This window comes from Platichthys flesus, chromosome 16, assembly GCF_949316205.1.
Source record: "Platichthys flesus chromosome 16, fPlaFle2.1, whole genome shotgun sequence".
NCBI lineage: Eukaryota > Metazoa > Chordata > Actinopteri > Pleuronectiformes > Pleuronectidae > Platichthys > Platichthys flesus.
Window position 1 is genome coordinate 9,857,703 of NC_084960.1, and position 25,311 is coordinate 9,883,013.

Genomic DNA, 25,311 nt, shown 5'->3' on the forward strand with positions numbered 1-25,311 from the left:
AGGTTGTAATTTAGTTTTTGTCTGTTTCCAAAGCTGACTTTATTGATTTTTCTAACCTGAAACACAGCCACGGTAGAACCTTCCATCGTCCTATAGATTGGTATTGATTGCCTTGAGGCTCTCTTGTCCTGTAAATATTTGCAAGACTTCATTGATTCCATTAGTAGCTGGCTGCTATTTGTGACAATGCTATGGATGGCTGCTGTTGGTAAGATTAAAGCAATGCTGAGAGGCCGGGGCCTTTTCCACTGCACATTAAGGTTGTGTTTCACACGTGCACCGTTGTATACGACCTGTCCCTGCAGCCATTATGAGGTAAATGGTCACCTATACTTGATATGTGTGGCGGGTTTTGAGAGCTTTTTATGATGTTGATATACAGGACAAGCTCACAGCCATTTCCATTATGCATCTTTATATCATAGCCTATATGATTCTTTGCGGTAAACCACACACGGAGGATGGCAGGGATGTGTTTTACTGGAAGGTGTCAAGGGCCCGGCCTTGGATGTGACCCTTGGTAGCAGAAGATGATTTCCGCATGGTGGGAAGGAAGGGAGGAGGCCACTGCATGAAAACAGCTGAAGTTTCACACTCATAATGCTCATATAGGGGCCAATGACGTATGGTGGATATAGACTGTGGGTGTTTCATCTAATCTGAGGAAGCAAGGGGCCGGGAGAGTGCTGCTTAAGAGCACAGGGGAGAGCGAGGTGGCCCACGCACTGCTGCTTTGTTAATCCACATCTCCTCAACCCCCCCGTCCTGCATATTCCACTGTTGTCTCAGGAACACAAAGACTATTTTCAGGCAGCCAATCCATGGCAGAGTGGGGGGGAAACTGCAGCCCTGCATGCCCCTAAAAGCCTTCATGACTTTTTAATCGGTGGCTCAGGGCTCTGCGTCCGGCGGTTGGAGAGTGGACCCCTCTGCCAGCGCTCCACTCCACGGAGGGATCAAATCCCCCCCCGCTTGGATCTCGGGCCTGTCAAAGCAGTCAGGCATGGAGGCAGTGGATGAGTGGCATCTGAAGATGACAGAGAGAGAGAGAGAGATAGAGAGAGAGAGAGAGAGAGAGAGAGAGACAAAGTTGGCAGTGGAAAAGAGCTGTTTGTGGGTAGAGAGGGGTGGATGGTGGGAGGGAGCCAGAAGGGGATGTTTGTAAAGGGAGGCAGAATTTATGTGAAACTGCTGAGAGAAGGAATAGCCCTGGACCAAAATAGCAATTTCTGAGGTGAGAAGGAGTTTGTACAGTTGAGTTAAGAGAAAAGTGATGTGTGTGTGTTTTGTGTGTTTGTGTGTTAGCCTTTGTGAGTGCATGGCACGCTCAACACAATATTTGGAAGTGATGGATTTTCACAGCCTACCAAACAGAGTAAGAAAGGTGGGTGGTGGATTGTACTGGAGAGCTGGAAAGGTTTTGTGATGAATAATAGTCATGAGTGAATTGGTCATTGTCAGAGCCCTCCTGAACCTATTGAATGAGCAGGGCTAGGGTTTTACAATGAGCTTCAGCCATGAAGATCAGCCTGTTGGGTCGTAATAGATGGAAAGTGAGTTGATGGAGGCAGGAGGCACAATGGATGAGGCGAGCTCTCACCACTGGAGCAGCATTTGTCTGTGGGGAAATGGGCCACAGGAGAGACCTGTGTTCTTCCCACACACTGTGCGGAGATCAAAGAGCAGTATAGATGCATTTGATGATCACACACAAACACACACACACACACACACGCTTGGTGCACCACAGGTACACGCACACATACAATAAGACACGCTGCTTGTTTACTGTGCGTGCTGGCTAATGATGCCATGTTGACCTATCGCTAATGATCCCCCTCTACTCAACTAGGAACATGATGAGCTTTGATCTGCCTGTCATTACGGGACTATGGAGTACATGCGCGCCCCTTTAATCTGATGAAGAATTCAAATATACACGGATCAACTCACCAGAGAGACACATTGACACACATTTAGAAGCGGGTTCTCGCATATGAGTAATTATAAATGCGATCTCACATGTGAAGACACAAGTCAACAGCTACTGTACACAAAAAAAACATGAGTGTACAAGACTCGACCGTGCAGTCACAGTGATTTTGCACACACACACACACACACAGACACACACACATTTGCATACATGCGGGAAAGCGCAAAACCCTCAAATCCATGACAGAGATTAAACATGTCATTTACTCTCCGTGGTAAAAGAGCAGTAATAAATAAAACAGACGATTTATTAATATCCAGAGTTGTAATCCATTGCATTATATGTGTATTAAAGCACATTACTTACCATGACATGGTGAGCGTTAAAGTGCTTCTAATAAAATTCTTAAGTGCCTACAGGCATTTCAAAGCCGCGGCAGATCTCGGCGCAGCATCTCCTCAGTGTCTCACTAATGGGACTGATGTAAATATGTTCATTTGTGAATCTTCCCTCCAATTTAGCGCTGCTCAAATTGTAGATGAAGATTATCCAGGGATTATGAGGCTGGATAGAAGAAAAAAAAAACCTGCTATTTGATGTGTATTTATGCACGGCTTATAGATGTAGTAATAAGGAATTAGGTCCCATGATGGTTGGAAAATTCCAACGTGAAAAAAAAGTGCCACTCCCAATCCCCCTCCATTTGGCTCCCAGTCAGGTTGTCATTTAGTGATATTCATTTTCAAAAGTGGAAATTGAACAGACGTTTATGATGCAAATCACAGGCTATAACTCTGTGTGGCGTGGAGGGACGCATTAAGCCTTCAAATCACTCATGCCGTTGCTTGGGCGCCAGTAACATTATGATCGTTTGCACATATTTCAATGTGTGATTGCAGCCAACAGCAGTCAATACTTCCACTTTGTAGGTCCTTCCAAGCGGAGAAAGTTCAGACAATCACCAACGTGTTTTTTTTTGTTCACATCGATGTGTTAAGAGCAGTGGTGGGAACATTTCAATAACACAGCAGAGGAAAAAAATTCGCTCTCGGAATACATTAACGTGATTGGCGATGCTGTTCTTATTTAAATTTATGTAATTTTTAACGATAACCTCCAGGATATACCTGACATTGTGTGAAGACCAAAATTGCTGTGGTTGTAATTCCATTTTTTCTTCTTTTTTTTTTTTTTACATATAGAGCTGTTGCATATGTATTAGACTGTGTCAGAAAATAGAGCTAACCTTGGTTTTTACTTTCACATAACTTCTTTACTCTTTTCCATATACCTCACATTCTTCTGCATATGGAACAGGCCTGTCGGGGCGGGGGTGTGGAGAGTTAAAGGTTTGAATCCAGGAGAGGGTGGGGTGGATTTCTTCCCTTTTAGCACGAATTTTTAAATCCAATTCAAATGGATGAAAAGCAGGACCCATGCCAACATCGCTGCAGCAACACCGGGAGCAATGTTAGCTTGAGTGCAAGCTTAAGAAAATAATTAGGAGAACATGATTAACCTCATATATTAGATAGCATTTTTGGCCCAGGACTCCAGGCTGCAGTTGTGCCAGTGTTATGATAGGTATTGATTAGCAAGGCGCATGGTTTTCTTGTAAGGCTGCTTGCAATTTTTTAGATCACAATCTTTAAAAGCAGAAATGTGGACGTGTTACATTAATCAGGAACAAAAGAGATGAAAGAAGGGAGAAGGGTGATTAAGTGGCCGATATACAAACAAGTGGATTGTGTGACAGATTTTCCAATTTGTTATTTTTTTAGTTTACTAAGAATAACATCAAAATTGTGTTGGTGTGGTCCGTCAGAATAAAGGTGTAATCATTATATTTTTCAATTCTCAAGTGTGCATTATTTCATAGCATTCGCGTAGGACTCCAGTTCAACAAGTTGTGTTTCTCTCACTACAAGCATCTTTACAGGATCGTGTGGAGCGAGCGCAACCATTACAACCGAGATGACCATCGTGGTGTGAAGTCGTGTAAGGACCACCCAAAAGCCACCATTAGCATAATGTCAGATCTGTGTCTCTGCCTGCTAGCGTATTGCCATGTCGTCACATGGTGTACTTCAGAGGAACAGACAAAAGCAGTCCTGTCTGTGTGGGTGCCGTGGAGGTCAGAGACGTGGCCTGGTGGGATGCTGGAGAGGAGGTCGGCCGCTTTGAGGTTCTATAAAGGAAGTGGATTTTTAGGGTGATGGGGGCGGCTGTCACGCCATCAGCGAGCAGGACTTGGTGCTCCAACATGGATGATGGGAGAAAAGAGGTGGTCAGAGGGCCTCTCTGTAATGTAGTGGAGAGAGGCAGTTACGTGACAGGCTCCATTCTGTCAGCTCTCACACTCCGGAGGTCCACATTAGGAACAGGGACTCTGTGCTCCCGCCAGCTGCCCTGCTTACAAAGGTGATGATCCTGCAATCCTGCTCCTCGCCAAATATACAGTGAATTTCAAAAACGATGCGTTGACAAAAGAAGAAGGTGTCTGTCTTAAGCAGAATAGGTAAATAAAGCTCTGCCAACACTGATTGCTGTTCACGTCTGAGCCACAGAGGAAAGGAGGCAGACAGGCAGGCTGGCTGCATAAATGTAATGAAGGGATATAATAATTCTTCTTTCCTCCGTCAGCTGCTCTCTGCCATTAGTATTTACTGCCAGCCCCTGCCACTCACTGCTTGGCGCCTATGCTCTCTGCCACACCGATAAGAATCACAATCACCAGCCTCTCCGTACGCATATATTACAACGGCAGGCGGCACCGGTACCTCGCACCTAGCAAAACATTATTAGCATGCCGCTGGTATCTCTCCAATTCAGAGATTCAAAGGGATCGGGCCGCGGGGGCGGTGGGCACGGACGGGACATGGCAGTTGGAGACCATGCAATTTGCCCGACAGTATTCTGGTGTCGGTATCTAAAAAGACAACCAGTCGCAAACACACAAAGATGAGGGCATCCACGCTATGCACACCCTAAAGTATGAAGGAGAAAGGAGAAAAGGGAGCAGACAGGTGTTGAGGAATTTTTGAGCCATTACTGTATATGCCACTATATATTGTGTATATTGTTTATTACACAATATATCTGTGCAGGAGAATGGTGCCTGTCTAAACTCCACAGTTACTCCCTTCTCTCTCTTGGCAGTACCCAGGGTCAGGTCATAGATAAAGGGCAAACAAACAGTACCTTGTAGTGTCTACGATCTGGGACTTTCATATCTAACCCAGATGCGCCAGACAGAGAGGCACCGACTTCAACTCTCACCGACTTTTAACTGTTTTGCGTATTTTATCAGTGGCAAGACGTGGGGGCACAATATGATTTAGGAATGCATATTTACACTTTACTATCCAATAGGAGGTGAACACCTTCATGTGACACAGAGAGTGACAGCAATTCTAGCCATTCATGGATGTGCTGTTGGAATGAGTGACGCAAGTAGAAGGAAGATGCTGTGGAGGACATCGTGAGACGTGGGGGTGACAGTTGCTGCTGTTACTCTGTTGACGTTTGTACATTGTTCCACCCTCCGGTCTCCTTGATGCATCCAGTCTCCATTATAACCGTCTGCATAAGACATCAGCTGCCGCCTGAGTTCTCCTTTCACCAGCTTCCAGAAAACTTACATAACAACAGTTTTTTTTTTTTAAACGTCAAAAGTAAAGATGATTCTCACAAGAGTATAAAAGTACAGCTCCATCTCTATGTCAATGGTGGGAAAAGGAAAGATCCAGATTCCGATTGGTGCATCAAGCAATTAAAATCCAGACCCTGTGTGATAGATACATCTTCATGGAGGATCCCACCGAGGTCCCAGGCTGGACAGGCATGCAGGGCAGCATTGCAGGTGCATCTGATCGTCTCCATCTCAATGCGTGTGAAGTAATGTTTCCCCACCATACCATCTACTAATTAGGCTCTAATTATCCAGCCTAGTGTAAACAATCAAGGCAGATGGCATAGCGCGCGGTATTAACTCTAATGACCCGGGGCCCCGTGGAATTCACATTTCAGCTCATTTGTTTATTTCCCTCCATTAATCTTTGCCCTACTTTCTTAAATTCACTTAGGTCTATTCCCAACCTTCTCTTGCCTTGAGAAGAATCTGCCCGCCTCCCATTCCCGATGCTGCTCTCATTGTTTTTGTTTTTTTTCATTTGCTTTTCTTCCCGCTTACTGTCGTTTATCTGTTTTGTGTTACTTTCTTCTTCTTCTTTTTTTTTCACAATGTCAATTACCTCTCGCAAAGATCAAGTGAAATTTTTTACCTGTTTTCTCCCTCCGCCCGCTGCCGTCTCCCTTCTCCCTTGTGAAATAGAAAAAAGGAAAGTGGGAGAGAGACGTGTATGTGATCTGGCGCGTGAAAACCTTTACTTCTCCCTCCAAATCCAAGCTGTCTGTCACACATGGGAAATGATACTGTGATATCAATCATACACACATACACACACACACCTCAACGTGTGTAAAGCCTATAGATCCTTTCCCATCGTGTTCTACCCATAAGCGCTCACCAAACCTCACTTCTTGGAGAAAAGAACCCTTTCATATATCACGTCCTTAGAAAGTGAGAAATTGCCCCAGCGTTTCTGAATTGAAGCAGTGATCTGTTGGTGCCACAGCTTGGTGCCGCAAGACATGAATCTTATTTGAGTGCCACAAAAGTCAGACAAGAACCCCTGCTTTATCTTTGGCGCAGCTATACGACTCTCACTTGGTGATTAAAAACACAACTTTCCTACATCTAGTTTCAGTTGTTCAGATGTGGTTTCCCCACTGTTCACAGGGCGAGGCTGAGCTGACTAGAGACTCGATGCTGCAGTGGGCGTGTAATGGTGGCTGTGGGTGTGCGAGGTCTCATTAATTGACGCCGGGCCTCGCGCCTGTGCTCCTCTGCGTGCCGTGTTCTCTGCCAGGAGCTGGACTTGCTAATTAGGCTCCTGGATATCACAGACACGTCCCCCGGTGCACCATACAATATACTGCGAGTGATTCAGAAACAGAGGGCTAAAGAGAAGCAGCGAGCGGGGCGAAGGGATGGAGGGAGACTAGGAGGAGCGATGCAGAGACCGGAAAAGATGGAGAGACTGCTCGGCAGAAAGCTCAGAAGGATGGGATGTGGAGGGGGAAAGTGTGAGAGAGACACATGACAACTGATGAAAGGGGCAAGGGGGAGAGAGAGTATGAAAACTATTGAGTGGAGAGAGTGCCGCAACAGAGAGGAAACTGTTGTTGTGGTCGGGGAAAGAGAAAAGAGAAAACTTAGGACGGGAGGAGAACAAATGTGAGTGAACCAAATAGAGAAAGATAGTTTGAGACAGGCAGAGCAGAGAGGTAGAGGGAGGCACTCACAGGAGGAGAGGGAGGGATTCCAAACAGAGATGGTGTGTTTGTGTGTCTGGGTATGTGTGCGACTGTGAATTTGTCTGCGCTGCCCGCTGGAGTTTGTGTCCAGATAATTCAATCTACTGCCCATTGACTGGCCTCCCGCTCTGTCTTCGCTCCTAATTAAATCTCCATTTGTTGGTTGGATGCTACTGCTTCTAATTGCGTTGCCCTAGCATCAGATAGACACACGGCAGGGGCACACCTAAACACACACAAACACACGTGCGTGCACACAAAGGCCCCCTGCAGCAATTGGGATCACAGGAACGTCACCGCGGTACATTACACCTCAATTAATCACATCAATTACACATCAATTACACATCAATTAACCCGTGATAATCCACTAAACACAGCTGGGATGCCGGCGGTACTTCATCTGGAGCAACCTGAGGATTTTTCCCCGCAACATCAAAGCTGATGCATCGTGATTTTAGACAGCTTTACATGGGAGTCCATATTAGTATTTCATCTCTCCCTCTGAGCAGTGAGCATGACTGTATGACTGTGCGCTTTTAGAAGCATGTCACATGGGCCATGAAGTCTATATTGTCATACCGTGGATACGGAGGGATCTGATAAAGGGCAAAGTCCCACTGGATGCTGGACGAGCATGATTTAGAGGCTGTAAATACGAGAGAGAGGTGTGTGTGGGGGGGGGGGCAGCATCGTGGAGTGATGGACTGGCGCTCACCTGCAGCATGCAGATGCTGCAAGTGCCATTTCTTGAAATGAATGTGGATTAGATGGAGGCTCTCCATCTCCCCGGCCTGTCTTCCAGTCCTGGGCTGCTTGTTTGCCTTCTGCTGTAATGGGTCGCTTCACCTTGCTGCCTGGTGATGGAGGACAGCCCCCCTCTCTCTTTACATTTTTCTTTCTCCACCTCTCAGTCCCTCACCTCACCCTGCCTCCACATCACTTCTCCATCTCCCTTTGTTCTCAGGATCAGCCCCTGCATTTCTCCCGCCATCTGCTTCACTGTAACTGCTCTCCTCTGTCTCCTCTCATTCAGCCTCTTTCTTAATCCCTCCTTTCGGGTCCACCTGCTTTCTGACTCTTCTAAATGATAGAGCGTACATCGGTGAGGTGCCTGTTGTCACGGTGACAGCATCGTGTGACAGAGTGATAGATCGTAGTGACCTTCAGCATGGACCGTTTTCACGAGGGAGGGGTGTGAATATTTGTTGCTGTTTGTGTGCGTGTTTTATGTATTTGTTCAAAGATCCTCGTGTCATGGCTCAAACATCCTCATCTCAGCTTGCAACGCAACAAACGGGTTGTAAAGGGTAACCTAGCATGTGTGTGGCTGAGTGTGTTTGCTTGTTGTGCATGTGTTCGTCCCTGTGGGAGGTGTTTCATCAGCTTTAAAGATGCTTTTACCCCCCCCCCCCCCACTTCACCAGCCTCCACCCCAACACACACCCTTTTATAACACATTACTAGGCCAAGGTCACTGCCATGACTGTTGCATAACCCCCATAAAAGAGGCTAACCATAACCCATCTCACATGTTAAAGTCCAATTGAAGAGGCTAAATGACAGCTCTAAATTTCCCTGGATGACAGGATGCACCGGGAGGTGAAGTGGAGGTGGTCGATGAAGCAGGGAAGTTATGTGCATATGTGCGCGCGCGTGTGTCTAGGAAGAGAAAGAGTGCTGGAGCAAATGGATAGATAGCAAGGTTAGAGTGAGTGATAATGGGCATAGAGTGGGAGCGGATAACAAGAGAGGGGACCTCCGAATGTATCAGAAGCCAGGGTCTCCCCTTTATCACTGGATATCAGTTGAATCGAGTGCCAGCGAGGATGTGCTGCTTTGTCTCTAACGCAGGAGTCTGAGTATTAAAGGGGGGGGGGTGCTGCAAGAGCTCCCTGCTGCTGGAGTCAAGCAGTGGTAAGGAGGTGCAGCATAAAATAAGTAAGAAAGAGGAATATGTGACAAAAGTCGAGTGCAAACGCTGTCTGTGTGATTGCCTGCCAGCATGGAAGCAATGGGGAGCACAATGGGCCTTGGTTTACAAAGCTGCCCCAGTGCCTGTGGTCTTTGTCTCGAAACCATTAGAATTCTGTGTATGCAGCAGGGGACCCGGTTGGAGCAATGCCACCATTCAACCTCAGCTGTCAGGTTAGAATAAGGTGTTTTTATATCTGCGGTGAATGAGCTGTGGTGGTGCAGGCCGGCTGCTGGGGACAGCTGCTCTGCACAGCAGTCACATTAAAGCCCACCTGGTCTTCCCATGCCAGCTTTCGGTCTTTCCTAGATCAGGTGACCTGCTTCGGTTCACTTTTACTTCTGCCCGTGGTGCTGCAGGAAGCCCTGGTCCAGAAGGACTGGCCTCTAGCTCTCCATCTGGATTTGAAGCCTGCGGCAGGCAATGCCAAGCGACTGCCAAACGCACCGTTGCTCCTTCTTTCATTACTGGCATGGAAGAAGAGACTGTTCCTCTTGGCCAATGCTGTTTGTTTTCTCCCCCTCCCTCCCATGCTGGTATCTTCAATAAAAAACGACACATTCTACCTTGACACTGTGCAGCCACGCAGTTCCAGGTAGAGACAAATGTTCCCTGTTGAGTCCATCGCCCTATTTTTGTACCGGACTTCTTTGATTTTGCTTCGTCGGGCATGTCTGTTAACATGCGTGTGTGTAATATGTTCCACAAAGTCACAGTGATAGAAGGAGGAGAGAAACGTGAGACAAACCAGGGATTAGATCAGCACCTGTAATACTGAGCCTTAGCAACAGCAGCACACTCGCTCACGGTGTGTCATCCCAACTGCTCATTCTGTACAAATTAAGTGAGCATTAATACTGTATGAACATGGATGTAATATTTCACTGCAAAAAAATAGACAAGGATGTTCCCACCTTGACCTTTATGCATGTGCAGACACATTACTCGTATTCATTTGCAGTGGCTGACGCACACACACTTTTGTGCGAAATTGTGCGAAAGATTCAAATGATTCAGCCACCTCCACCACACATTGTGTATCAGCAGTGCTTGGCGTTAAAAGGAAGTAGATTGAGAGTCACACAGGCCGTTTCTTTACAAAATGTGTTCTTCTAGAGTCGAGTGTGCAAAGAAATTGGTGCCATCTTCCTGCAGCAGCATGAGACTTCTTTGCGGTCAGTGGTCATTGAACTTCTCCCCTGGTCTTGAGGAATTGCAAGTCAGTCCTGCCTCGGTTAATGAAAACACACACTCCTGCCTGAATGTGAAATTGGCTACAAGTGGCGCACGCAGCCAGAGCTCAGGGATTCATAATCAGGCCTCGACTGAGCTTGCACCGTGAAGCAAATGCGAAAACCCACAAGCAGCAGGTATCCAGAGCGGTGATTAAAGAGCGCCTCAATTCCCTGTGCCGCGATAAGCAGTGGTAACTCGGTGTTATACATATTCCTTCTCTCATACGCTAAGTCAGGATTTGGCATGCGGTTGTCCCTCATGGCCGCTTGTTGATGTGGCCACATTTTTGAGTGCACGATCCACCGAGCCCCCGAACACACTGGAAGTGGTTGGGTGTTGCCTATGTGAATGCCTTGGGACTGAGTGTATGTGTGTGTGTGTGTGTGTGTGTCTGTACGTGTGCGTTTTTGAGGTATGACCGCATTTTCTCGTGGATGGAATTACAGCGAAGCCACTACTCCGCTACCGCTATAGCGCCTGGGGAAAATAGGGATGGCTCCTCCATTTGGGCTCAGGCAGGGATCAGTTTCCGAGGGTCTGTTAGGTTTGACAGACCGTGTTTGTTTTGGAGAAGTTCACGCAAGGATGGTAGAAAGAACAGATTAGCCAGCGAGTGGGGTATTATTGTTACCAAAGGGGAAACATCCAAGAGGCTGGTTTTGGAAACATAAAGCGATGAGATGGCTGGTTTGTTTTCCTGTTTTTTATGAGTTGTGTGTTTGTGTGTGACAGGAAGCTGCAGCTTTTCGGGAGGGGTATTGTGTGTGCTCGCGTGCATGTGTCTTGTTATCTGTTGCTGTGTCTATATGGAGTGCGTGGATGATGTGTGAGATTTATACTCATTCCTTTATTTGCAGTCTCTATCGGTTTCAGTTTTCTTCACCCCCCCCCCCCCCCACCTTCCCCTGCTAGGCCAGGCTGCCCTTCTATTCGCCCACTTCCACCACACCATCTTCTGAATTTGCAACCGTAAATCTTTGGGTTGGAACTTGCGTCGGGTTGCGGAGAGAGTGCATGCCCGCGTGACAGAGAGAGGGAGGCTCCAGTAATCAGCCATGAGAGTGAGTCAGTGGTGCAGCGGAGCTACAACCAGGCATGCTCCAGGCCTTGGCGGCTTACTGCAACTATTAATACAGACTTTAATTAGCCCGCCACTAACACGGGGCACAATCGGCTCAGCGTCGCCCATGGCTGGCGAGGCAGACAGATCAATAGGTCTGATCATGCCTTTTTCATCAGCTCAAATGAAAGCACTTTGTCTCTGAGCTCGGGCCTGGACCTTGTGTATCACCTTAAAGGCTTTCCTTGGCTGCGCTGGCTCTGTGCAGTGTTGCGGATGGGGCCTGTATAATCTGGCTGCATTAGGGAACTATAAAGATAAATGAAGGGAGGCACAGAGCATAACTCATCCTGTCAGAGAAGGAGGTTTAAGGCTGGAAGACTTTGTGTTTTCTGAAGCAGCCCCTGCCACCCCCCAACCCCCATGGCTTCCTAGTTTCTCACTCTCTCATCTTCCTATTTGCTTGCACTCTTTTTTGTTTGTCTGTGTGTGTGTGTTTGCAATCTTGTATTTTTCTCCCCATGCTTTCTGTCTATCACCCCCTCTCCCCTCCATCCGCCTCCCTTTCTCTCTCCCCCATCCTCTCTCACTGATCCAGAGGTAGGGAAGTGTTCGTTCACACTTCTTCTGCTGCACAAATTGCTCCTCTACCTCTTTGCCAGCACATTTCAATTTGAAATAAAAGAGTAAGCTGCTTTTGCAGTAACAACTTATGCCTTGTGCTTTTTGGCAGGCTTTTCTGTTGACCTTCAAGTTCCCAATCAGTGCAGAAGAAAAATGAAAATAGCTTGTTCGGAGTCCTCATTTCCTGTGAATTGCGGGAATTGTGTTTTGTGTCTGCTCACAGTGTTTACTGAATCACTGCCTTTTTACCAGTTAACCCCTCTCACTCATTACGCTGTCTTTCTTTCTTGCTTCCCCTTCTCAGTAGATGACGTCCCACCTTATTTCAAGATGGAGCCTCCTCAGAAACAGGTTCACCTAGAGGGGAACCGCCTGGTCCTGACCTGCATGGCTGAGGGCAGCTGGCCCCTGGAATTCAAATGGATCTACAATGGCTCTGAACTCACACGTTTCTCCTTGGAATACAGGTAAACAGCGAAACCCTGCCCACCAGAGCTGATTCTATTCGATTTTTTTGTCTGGTAATTCTTCAACTATAATTAGCTTACTACATGAGGACATTTAAGCGGAATTTAATTGTACCTAATAGCTCAATTGTTTATTTGTATTCATATTACAGGCTCATTTTTATGGATTTATTCAGGACTGAGTTGGCTACACGTCTCCCTGAAGACGTAACATCTTGTGTTTAGGGGATTGTCAGATTTATTCCTATTTGTAACTCACACGGCATTCAACATTCATAGATGGTGTAGGAAGATACTCGGGGCTACTTTCCCTCTGTTAGCATTAAGACGGTGTTTTAAAATCTCGAGCCTGTGCTAACAAGGTCTTTGTCTGTGTGCGTATGAATGTGCGTTTGTGTGTGTATGTGTATATATGCATCAGTTTTCTCTGCCCATTCGTATATATGTACTCTAAGCTTGAAAGTCTGATGTGTCCTCCGAGGGCTGTTCATCTGTTCATACCTGACATGCATCTTGGTCGATCCAATCACAAGTGGACTGCTCCAACGCCTTAATGCGTCTCTGTATGTGTTTAGAATCGACAGTTATGATTAGAGCTTACCTTCCCGCTCTGTATGCAAATAAACATGCATGTCCCACAATCTCTGTGCCTCTTCTGCTAGAAATTAAAAAGAACAAGAAATGCAAAACACTTCAGACCAGTTTTATTCTTTGTCAGGTTCAAGGCAACCCAAAGCACTATTGGTATTCTATAGGCTTTTCAATTTGTTCAGACGTCATGTATAAAGCCGGCTCACCAAATGAGTGCAACTTGTGTTTGTTAATAACTGCAGCTGCTTACACAGAGGGAGGAGGTGGTCTTTCCTTGGGGCCCAGGACACATCCACATTCACCCTATGACAGTTTAGGTCTAGGTGGGTGGAAGTAAAGAGCTTGGAAAATAACAACTCAAAACTCACAGACACAATTTAGCTGGAGATTCCAGAATGCTTGTAGTTTATTGATAACACAGTATCCAACCTTACAAAGCCTGGTTGCACGGAGACCTTTCTATCATACATGAACCAAACAGAGGCCACAAGTCACCTAGACAGTCAGTCATAAGTCAGGGGCGAGGGGAAGAGTCTAGTATTACATTAGTATTTGCATGCTACCCAACTAACTCACGGTCCGGACCCAAAGAGGTGGTCTCAGTCTGGATCAGATGAATCATAGTTTGGTTTGTGTGCAGTTTGAAAATAATTTGAGGGGACAGTTTGGACTTTCGGACCATTTGCAGGAAGTCAGCAGACAGCATTGCCTGATTGCAACCAGTGGTGATACCTCCCCTCATACCTTCCTTCCCCCTGTCTGTCTGACTCCCTCTCTAACATGGTCTCTCTTCTTCTTCTTCTTCTTCTTCTTCTTCTTCTTCTTCTTCTTCTTCTTCTTCTTCTTCTTCTTCTTCTTCTTCTTCGTCTTCTTCTTCTATCTTCGGCATTTGGCTGTGCTCTCACGTGGCTTAGTCTCTGGGTCTGCCTCGCAGGCCAGCCCACTGCTTGTTATTCTCCACCAGCCCTGATCAAAGAGGAGAACTGGAATCCATTTAATCAGACCCCCTCCCCCCCTTTCCCCCAGAACCCCACCACCACCACCATCACTCCTCCACACTCAGCCCCCAACACTACACACTCACACACACTCTCACATACCCGAAATTGCAGCGCAGAGGGAACACGGCAGGGGCAGACTCCACACTCCTAAGTGGCTGTAGCAAACCAATTAAAGGGGGCTCAGCTCTGGGGTTATCTCGCTTGCATTTCACACGCACCATTTAACATGAATGCACGTCAGGGGAGAGATGTAGCTATGACTGCCGAGGACCAACGTGTGAGAGGTGCTCATATGATTTGATTCAACTCGGTGAAGACACACGACAACAATGGGGTTTTGTAAGTCCTGCCAATCAGGGACTTTCTGCCTCCAAATGACCTTTTTTTTTTAGTTCACTGCGTACTTTCCAGTGTGACAGCAGCAGCAAATTACACAGTTTTACTCCTAATTTAGAGCATTTATGTCTCTTAGCTAAGTGCAATGCCATTTAAGATGTTTTTCAGGTGCCCGGTGTAACATTTCGATTCTTTCACCATCTTGAGCGTGGAGGGACAACAGTGACAAGATGACGAATGTCACCGTCCTTTCATGCTCATGATGACTAATGGATCTTTGTGTTGTTTGTGCCCATCAGGTACCTGATGCCCTCGCTGGACCGATCGCACGCCGGCCACTACCGCTGCATTGTGAGAAACCGAGTGGGCGCAATAATGCAGTGCACCACCGAAGTGCAGGTTGCCTGTAAGTGGTGGTTTTTTTCCTTACATCCGAAAGGCGAGGGGGGAACACTGTATTTGTGAAATGCTTGTCATGCACAGTATGTAGATGAGTCACTCTGAATAAAAGAGGTCAGGTTGTTTTTTTCTAAATGGTACATTGCTTGGTAATAATGGCGATAGTTCTTTTGTCGTCTTCTGTGTTCGTCTTGTTTTCTCTTCGACCATACATTTTTAATTTTAACTCACTTTCTTTGTCTCTCTCTCTCTCTCTCTCTCTCTCCCTCTCTGTCTAGATATGGGTGGTTTTGTGGAGGCTGAGAGGTCTCAGAAGGTTTCCCAGGGTGAAGGGGCTCTCATCCACGTGCCGCAGATTCACAGCTTCCCCAAGCCACAGATCACCTGGTTCAGAGACGGGCGTAAGATTCCCTCCAGCAGCCGCATGTAAGCCCCCCTTCACCTCGGCTCGGTCTGTCAGCGGCTCCGGTGTTTCTGCGCGGCAGCCGAGCATGTGCCCTCTCATATGAGCCACTGAAGCAGAAAATCTTGCACTTCACAGAGTTCTAAGAAGTTCAATACTACTGCTCACAGATTTTCTCCGATACCACCCCCCCCCACACACACACACACACACCCACCCACTCTCACACACACACACCCACGCCATGAGTGAAGTTGAGCAGAATAGCTGACGATCCGATGTTGGGCGCCAGGCAGCCCTATGTTCCTCATTGAATCACCTCTCAGTGATAAAGCGGGTTATTATATCGGCCCTATTGACTTGGCAGGCAGAATGATTGAAGGGTAGAGCTAAGGCAGGCAGCAGGGGAACCAATTAGACAAAATTGGACAAAAGGCCTCAATTGATGATATGTTTGACTGACAGCGTTCACCCCTGCGTGGATTTGTGTGTGAGAGGGTGTGTGTGCGCTCGTGGAAAGAAGCTGCGTGAGGCCGTTGGTACATGATGGGAGTTCTGTGGGGTGTAACTGTATTTCAGTAGAGGCCGTGCTCCGACTCTGAGTGTGTGCGTGCGATTGCTTTTTCTTTTTTTTTCCTTCATTGGATTCATGCTTGCTCAAATATGCAATTTTCCTGAAGAGACGCTGTGAAGGAAATCACCTGAGATTAATTGCACCAGGCCGACAAATAGAGGGAGGCAGTCCACACCTCCTCAGAAACCACCTCCCCATTTATTATTCAGCAGCGAGCTCTATGTTGTAGCTGACATGAAGACTTGTAGCCTGACTTGCCGTGCTCTTGCTTGAAGAACAGATTGGCGCATGTCTTCTTTTGCCTGCAGGGCTCCCGAAGCCCGGTACAAGCACTGAAGGAAGCTGCAAGGGGGAAAAAATCTCAACCCGTCAATGAGTGTTGGACCGATTCTAGACGCTGGTTACTATGCAGCATGTTTCCTATCCGAAATGAGGCGCTGAGGGTTCGCTCTCGGAGAATTGAAGAGGCATTGACAGGACACTCAAAGCGCTTGTTTGCTCACTTTGTGTCACGCTGCACTGATATCTGCTGCCGTGTGCGTATTATTGCTGTTTTCGTGTTTGTGTTAAGTGTCTGTTGATTCGACTCCTAATTGTGCAGGAGACTGTCTGTATATCCTGCGCCCCACCAGACAGACGCTGGCAGATACAAAAAGCCTAATCTGGCAGCATGTTTAGCGTCGGCTCTCTTCTAATGGGCCCCTCTCAAACGTTCAAGACCGTCAGCCGACCAGCGCTCAGCAGAGGCTCAAGGCTGCTGAGTCACTGCAAATAAGAGAAAGCATTTCATAGTGATAGCTGCAAATTTGTAACTAATTGCTCGCTTTTGAATACGTGTGTTTTTCCACATTTTGTCTCATAAATCGTAGATCTTAATGGTTACCATATAAGGGCCATTAATGTGCAGAATTCTATTGCAAGCGGACGAGACGTCGCAGTTCTAAAATATAGACTTTATATAAAGATCGATGGCGCTTCTCCCACTGTTCAGAAATGAAGCTGAATTATCCTCATTAGCATCGAGGGGTGGAGCTGTGGATATACATGCCCGACCAATCACTTCTCAGTCTCAGCTTTCAGTCATGATGTTTCATCCCATTTTAATAACTAATTAAACCAAATTCACTGTAAACATTTGCACTCATACATACCACTGGGATGAGAACTACCTCAAACTACAGAAACCGTCTTTGACCAAATTTTACTTGATTTGTACTTTTTTGGTTTGGTCCATGTCCCATCTATTAACATGGCTGAGGCTGGATTTAAGACCTTTAATGCAGCCAGCCAACCAGGTGGAGATCGGGGGTAGCTTTGGCTTCACTTTAGTGGGGGAGCTGTCATGTCATCCATCTTTATATACAGTGTATAACTAGCACAACACTCGGCTGATACAACGATAATAAGGAGTTTCAGGGGTTAATTAAGTGAAACTATATACGTTTTTCTTACCCTTTTGGCATCCGACAAATATTTAAAATTTGTAGATATGTGTTGAACCATGTTGTCGTAGGACCAGTTTACTTATCCTCCTATACTGGGACTTCAGAGGGTGTCAGTAGGCAACTGGATTGCTTGTGTTTCTTGGTTGTGTTTTTGTCAATGAGAAAGAAGAAGATACCGTGACCTGGATGACTGAGAATCTTCACAGATATGAACCGAAACTCTTTTCCAACAAAACAAGTCAAATGAGCTTCCGTGGTCAGGCACTCAGGCTGGCCTGCGGTATCTCACCAGAGCAGCCTAACCTATCGTAGCCCCCGGAGTTTACACGGTAATTAAAATGGCTGTGAACTCGTCGTTCTCCTCCTGTACCGCGGGAACAGTCGGTGCACAACAGCGAGATAAATCCTCAACTATTCCTTCAAGACAATGTGGTACCTTGTAGATGGAAGTGCTCATAAAAAATGTTTTTGTGTGCTTCGTACCAGACATAATTTATGGGTGCGTGCGTGTGTGTCTGTGTGTCCATGGTTTACCCTCCGGATTTATTGACTGTGAGAAACAACGACGCACCGTTTAATGACACGAGAGTGTCTGCGTGCTTGTTAGTGAATGTATGTGTGTGCACGATGCACTGTGTGTGTGTGTAGGTGTATGGGGGCAAATGTTTTGAGAGCACAGCAGTTGACGGGGGATGTCCGCTTAATTGGGAGGCCAATGTGTGACCCCCCCCCCCCCCATCACCTAGTTTGATTTAACTACATTCAACTCAACGTTAAGCTGTTTTTGTCCTGATTAGGAGAAAGTTGAGTTTAAGTCAGCTTCATGAGAATAACGTCAATGAACATCAATGCTGGGTCCCAAAAATGTATGCTTAACTAATGCCTGCATATGTGTGTGTGTGTGTGTGTGTGTGTGTGTGTGTGTGTGTGTGTGTGTGTGCATATGTGTTCAGTGCCATCACTTTGGACAACACACTGGTCATCCTGTCCACGGTTGCCCCTGATGCTGGACGCTACTACGCCCAGGCGGTTAATGACAAGAATGGAGAGAACAAAACCAGTCTGCCCATCACACTCACAGTGGAGAGTAAGTAAACACACACCCACACACCTACACACATTCACACACACAGGACGCAGCACGTTGTTTGTGTCTGATTGCGTTAAAAGGCTTTTCCACATGAAAATGTTGTTAGAAGGAAAAATAAATGAATTCCTTATAATTCTTTTTAGCTCAAGGCCTCAGCGCTCAGTCGACCCAACAGGTTGGTCAAGCGTCAGACAGCAGACACAGAGATAGCGCCCTCCACTGGCCGGTCTCCTCTTTCTTTCCACCTGTCTCCGCAGACCTAATCATACACATTACCTGCAGCACAACAGCCGTCCTCTTGTTCTGCAGTGCCCCTCTAACCTCTGGCTCAAGCAGTGAATTACAGTCATGAGGTGCGTTGCAGGTGGAGCTCCGGCTGCTCCTCTCTGTCTGGCTGCCTTCGGAATGGGGGAGTGATTAAACGCATACGCACACCCCCGGACCTGCACCGCACAAACACGTCAGATTCGAAGGTCGGCCTCACTCACCAGCAGAGATGCTCAGGACTTCAAATGGAGTCTGCCGCTGCTCGAGCAAGCACGGCTACGTGTCAAAACATTAGTGTTCCGCCAAACCTGACGCTTCGGCGTCCCGTCGCCTGCTGTCACCTTTCCTCCGCACGCAGTCACACAAATCGCCCCCCCCCCCCCCACTGCGGCTCACTTTCATCCAAACAAACCAGCCGTTGTCTGCACACAAACACCAGCCAATTAAAGGAGTCTCGAAAACACGGTTTATTTCTAAGTTGCTCTGTGGATAATTATTTACGAAAAGATTAAAAAAAACGTCCCCTCGCAGAAGATATCAGCGGATCCCTCGTGATTTGTATTATTTTTCGTGCTGGTGGCTTCTGACAATCTCTCACAAGGATTTGAACCTGTTCGCCGCGGAGCCGTTCTCACTTTTTAATATCAGCGTCCCGCTCGTTCCGGCGTCTGCTCGTCGTATCGTTAATGCTGTGTTTGTAATTCAGTGCTCAGGACGCGTGACGCAGCAGTCTGCAGGGACCAGATATCACTGAATATCACCCAATCTGACCTTGCGAATCGCGCAACTGCATTTTGCTTCTGAAAGTCAATAAGGTTTTGTTTTTTTTCACAGCTGCATTTGTTCATTTTAGCAATTCCGCGGAGACAAGGCAGGAAAAACTATGCAGTGGCAGGAGCCTCTCGTTCCAAAGGGAGCATACAAATGAGACGGAGTTAAACCCTGATAGTGAAAGGCAAACCCACGGCGGGTAACACTCCGAGTGGGCACATGTTTTTGTGGGTTTGTTAGTTTTTTTTGTCGCTCTCTGTTTTATTCCTCAGAGTGTGAAATGCACTGCAGTCGACGGGGGGTTTACAAATGTCTTTGGACACAGACAGATGTCAACAGTGCGGTGATATTAGCAGCGCGCGTTTGCTATGCAGGTCACCACGTTGTTTACTTTTCCCATTTAATTAGAAGATTACACACTTGAGGTATTCTCAACAATGAGGGTTTATGAACTGCAGTGCATTAATTAGTGTCTGCCAAGGAACCAATCATGTCTACTGGAAAATAAAAACGAGTTCTCCGACAAGTCAAATGGATTTTTGTTTCCTTGTGTGTGTCACAGGCGGACGTAGACAAAATTGCACATTCACACAAATCTGTAAGACACATGGTCACTGAACTGATATAAATATGTAATATAAGCATGAGGGAGAACAGCAGCCAACACGTATTTCTCTTCACAATTTCAACATGATTGCGTCAACGATTTCAATCAATAAATCCCCCATGAATTATTCATGAATGAGTCATGAATTAATTATATGTTATGTCCTGTTTATGCCATTACCAGTTATTGGCCCATAACGGCTTTGCTTATCCTTCATCTCCTCCTCTTCTCACACTCGATCGTTTCTTCTCCTTCTTCTTCTGCTTCTTCTCTCTTTGTTTACCTCTTGACCCTCTCAATGCATCAGACTCTCAGGGACCATAGCACACGCTCCCATTGAACTTTCCACTTTATCTCACCCATTAATTGGGAGAAGAAAAATTCCACAGAAACTGTAATTTTACATTTCAGCCAATAACTTGTAACCCGAGTGAGTTAGATATTTTTTTTTCTTCCTCGTAAATCCCCCGGACTTAAGCCGATCATTGCAGCCTGTTTGATTTCATCTTTTCCTTTTTTCTTTTTTTGGGACTCTTCTGATGTCTTGAAAGCGAGAAGCTGTTCTACATGGATTGATTGGTCTTTGCGATGCTAATTAATACTGATGTCAATAACACCCTCAACATGATGCTCGTGCCACCGCGATGAAAGAGATTAACCGGGATGTGTTGTGTGTGTGTGTCTGAGATGAAACACGGCTCAGCTCTTTTAAATCAGAAAATTAGCTGTTTGTTAAGGAATTGTGGTTTAAATCTGTGTTTGGGTGTTTACCCATTTTTCCCCCCTTAACCGCATAGAGCTGTACAATCACAGGTAAACAAATCTGTATAAGTCCAGTATACTTTCAGTATAACTGCATTTGAATAAAATGAGCTTCTGGTTGTCTTTGACTTTTAAAAACATGGCCTACTGTGGACATTTGTCCTCAAAGTTAAGCTTTACACCGATTTTTATTAGCTTATATATCAACCAGTTTTATTGAAGCCCATAAAAAAATATCACATTTCACAAGGTAAATTGTTACAGCAAATTATCCAATGTATTGAAACGTACATACAATCGTGATGAGTTCGACATTGTGATTGAATGAAGCAATCAAATGGGCAGCGGAGCCACACAGCGGTAACCCATCGGGGGGGCCGGCTCCTACATTCATGCAGTGTTTGTGGAGGACGCTTTGTCATTACACCGCTGAGATCCCACAGAAAACGTGTGTGTGGGGATTTGTGAGGGCGTGATTAACAATGAGGTGGCACAAAATGACAATAGTGATGATGGAAACTAGATTAGGGACACTATTAAGCAGGGGAGGGGGAAAAAAACAAAAAACGTTCACAAACAAACCTTATTTGCACATCCGCACAGCACACACACACACACACACACACACACACACGCTCACACAAACACTCACACGGAACACACCGTAAACACGCAATCACTCAAACACATACAAGTGCACAGGCCCGATAGCTGTAGACTGGGGAGGTGGGGGGAAAATGAGATCAGATTCAGAGAGAGATCACTGATTGAGGGCAGTGAATCGATGGTTGGCTGGAGGCTCCGTGAAACCAGTGAGTGATGGTGCCGCATTTAATCGCCTTTTGTGTTTGTCTCAATTATGCTATATAATGGCTTCTAACACCTGGGCTAATACCGGGCTGAGGGAAACGCTGTGTGCACGAGGAGCCGGTTTTTTTAAAAGTAAAGACAGGGGTGTTGATAGTCGGCTGACAGCACGCGGGCCACAGTGACAGATTGTCAGTCTCCCGTGTGCGATGGAGTAGCCACGGCTCAGTCGGCTGCACCGGGCAGAGGCACCGCTTTAATCTGAGCTCTGCATACAGTTTTGTCATTTCTCAACTGTTTCCTGCTTCTGTGTGTATTTCTGCGCGTGACAGACGTCGGGGGACCAGTGGACCCCATCGCTCCCACCGTCATCATCCCCCCGAGGAACACCAGTGTAACAGTGGGGAGAAACGAAGCCGTCATGGAGTGCGTTGCCAATGCCAGGTAAATGTATACATTTGGACACCGAGGGAGAAACGCATGCGAATAGAGACGTGCACACACAATCAGCTCGCCCCCACCTTCCCTCACCTCCAAATGCGATATTTTGCGATTTAAATGAGTCTCGAGATCTTTTGTCTGAACACGATAGCGGCGTGATTTTGTACATCTCTCATTTTGTACCTCTCCTCCATTCTTCCCTTTGATTCCAGGCTTCTCTCTCCTCTCCCTATCTTCGCGCAATCCCAGTCCTGGGCTCTGACTATTATCTCCAATTCAAAGACTTAATCAGGATGACAGATGTATCCCGTTGCTCCCTCAATGCTTTTCTAACCTTGAAACAGAATATGAATCTGTATTAAAAAACCACACTCCCTGTCTATCGCTCCCTTTTTTCCCTTCTTTTGCCGTCTTCTCAACTTTTCTCCCTCTCCCTTCCAGACCTCTCGTCAAAATGAGCATCACTTGGAGGAAGAACGGGGCGGTGGTCAGCACGGGGATCCGGGATTTTGGCCGCCGGTTGGTCATCAGCTTGCCGGCGGTCGCTGACAGCGGCTACTACGAGTGCGAGGCGTCGCTCCGCAGCGGCAGCGTCCCCTCCGTCACCGCCGGGGCCTTCCTGCACGTTCTCGGTAAATAACCCACAGCTCACGTTTTTACCCTCGAACGGAGCAGCCGAGCCCCAATTACCCAAATATTGCATCAGCGAGACAACCCCCGTGTCGAGAGAACATTTTGCAATCATGTTTTATTTCAGACGCTGCTATCTAGAGTGGTTGCAAGTGCTCATTTATCAGAGTAGGGGTCAGGATATAAAAAAAAAAAGCACCCCCAATGATTTGTGAGTAAAAGCTTTAACAGAACAATATCTCTGTCCTCGCAACAGAGTTCCCTCTGTTTGTCAAAGAGCCACCGAGTCACATCAGCGCGGAGATGGAGAAGGTGGTGGATATCCCCTGTCAGGCCAGAGGTTAGTGGTGTCTGTTTTGCTGTCTCGCGTGCACGTGCAAGACGGCGTAGAAAAAGAATGAAGGGCGTCACGACAACACAGGGGAAGAAAATAAAATCCTCTCCTCCCCCCCGCAGGCACACCTCAGCCCGACATTGTGTGGTATAAGGACGCGGTGCCCATCAGCCCGGTGAAGATCCCCAGGTACAGGGTGCTGGTGGGGGGCAGCCTCCAGATCAACGGCCTCCTGCCCGATGACACCGGGATGTTCCAGTGTTTTGCTCGCAATCTGGCGGGAGAGATCCAGACGAACACCTACCTAGCCGTTACTAGTACGTCCCCCTTGAAAACATGTCTGAGCTATCTGCACGTCGGCTGCTTCATTCTGCTCATCTTCCCCCTTTTTCATTTTCTTTTTTTTTCGAATTCTTAAATCCGCTCCTCTGTTCGTCTCTAATCCTCTTCCCTCCCTCCCTCTGTCTTGCCTCCCACACCCGTCTATCTGTGTATCTCTTCGCCGTGACAGATTTGTCACCTTGGAATGCTTGGGCCATTATTGGCTATTTATGAATCAGAGAATGTGCTGGAGAAAGCGGGGGAGACGGAGGCGCCTTGTCAGATTCCCAGAGCTGTCCCTGAGAATGAGACCTGACAGCCGCCCCCCCCCCCCCCCCCCCCCCCCCTTTTGTCAAGTCTATTAAGCTCTCAGCTGCCGTCTGCTTTATTAGGTAGAAGGCTGTTTAATGTCGCTCATTATCACCTCTGTCTTACCTGATCTTGTTTCTCCCTGTGTGTTTCTGTGTGTGTGTGCGTGTGTGTGTGTGGCTGACCCCCCTCCCCTCTTAGGCATCGCTCCAAATATCACCGCCGGTCCCTCCGACAGCGCCGTGATTGACAGCATGTCAGTCATCCTGCACTGTGAGACCTCGGGAGCCCCACGGCCAGCCATCACCTGGCAGAAAGGTGCGTGGGCTCTAACAGCGGGAGGTGCTGTGGGGGAGTGGTTCATTATCCTGCGTTCACTTGGCATATTCTGAATGGTTCCAAGCCAGCTTTTCTTCCTCAGCTTTGCTGCTTCCCCTCCTGTTTTGTTTTCCCTGACATGTCTCCAATTCCCTAATCTCTCTTTCTCTCTTCCTCCCTCCTGTCCTCCGTCCCCACACCATCCATCACCTCCGCCCTGTCCGTGCAGGTGAGCGTGTCTTGGCCAGTGGCTCGGTCCAGCTGCCCAGGTTCACTCTGCTGGAGTCGGGCAGCCTGTTGATCAGTCCCTCCCACCTGTCGGACGCCGGCACCTACACATGCATGGCCAGCAACTCCAGAGGCATCGACGAGGCTTCAGCCGACCTCGTGGTCTGGGGTGAGAAACCGGACACTCGCCGGACATTATTCAAGTATTGTTCTTAGTTTTGTGTCTTTTCTTTTTACCTTTTACCTTTTTACCTCGCACATGTGATAAACACTGCAAACCGAGACACAATAATATCAGGTTTGAATGGAAAATGGATATAATGGATGTTGAGGGAAGGCGGATCTGACATGCGGGGGTGTTCTGTGTCGGGGCATCTTTCCACAGGAGCTTATTACTCCTCAGCCTAGAGGGAGGCACACAAGAGGTAAACTGGAGAAGAAGGGATGAGTGAAGGAGGGAAAAGAGGATGACAGGATGTAAGGGAAGGAGGGAAGAGAGGAGGATGAATGGATGAGGGAAGGAGGATGAGAGGATGAGGGTAGGGATGAGTGAAGGAGAATGAAGGGGTGAGGTGAGTAGGATGAATGGGTGAGGGAAGGGACTGGTAATACCTAGAGGCGTGGCCCTGCTCCTTAACCAACTGTTTTTGCTCCAGCAGCATGATTCATATATAATTCACAATACCAGTCCTTGAACGCCTCGCGAAATATACTCCAACAATTGCAGCTACCGCATGATTCACCCTTTTTTTCAGAGAGACAGTCGGGGAAAGACGAGACCCAGTCAGGCGATCTGTCGTCAGAGCCCAGTTCAAGTGCAGAACAGCTGAATTAAAAAAAAACCCGTGTTTGTGTTTCGCAGCACGAACTCGCATCACGAAACCGCCACAAGACCAGAGCGTCATCAAAGGCACCAAGGCCGTGATGACCTGCGGCGTGACCCATGACTCCAGTGTCACCATCAGGTAAACGCTGATCCGTCCACTCACGCAGCTGCTTG

The 25,311-nt window shown here is 47.2% G+C and overlaps 1 protein-coding gene across 1 annotated transcript in view; it reads left to right on the forward strand.

The window, feature by feature from the left end:
• Nucleotides 1-12,597: 12,597 nt before the first annotated feature.
• Nucleotides 12,598-25,311, forward strand: part of sdk2a (sidekick cell adhesion molecule 2a) — a 38,646-nt gene continuing 25,932 nt past the window's right edge. Inside the window, exons 1-11 of the mRNA XM_062409070.1 lie at nt 12,598-12,677; nt 14,905-15,011; nt 15,283-15,430; nt 18,380-18,513; nt 22,063-22,174; nt 22,613-22,803; nt 23,058-23,141; nt 23,258-23,452; nt 23,967-24,083; nt 24,313-24,480; nt 25,174-25,276. Of these exons, the coding sequence (XP_062265054.1) occupies nt 12,598-12,677; nt 14,905-15,011; nt 15,283-15,430; nt 18,380-18,513; nt 22,063-22,174; nt 22,613-22,803; nt 23,058-23,141; nt 23,258-23,452; nt 23,967-24,083; nt 24,313-24,480; nt 25,174-25,276 (1,439 nt within the window). The remainder of the gene's footprint in view (nt 12,678-14,904; nt 15,012-15,282; nt 15,431-18,379; nt 18,514-22,062; nt 22,175-22,612; nt 22,804-23,057; nt 23,142-23,257; nt 23,453-23,966; nt 24,084-24,312; nt 24,481-25,173; nt 25,277-25,311) is intronic.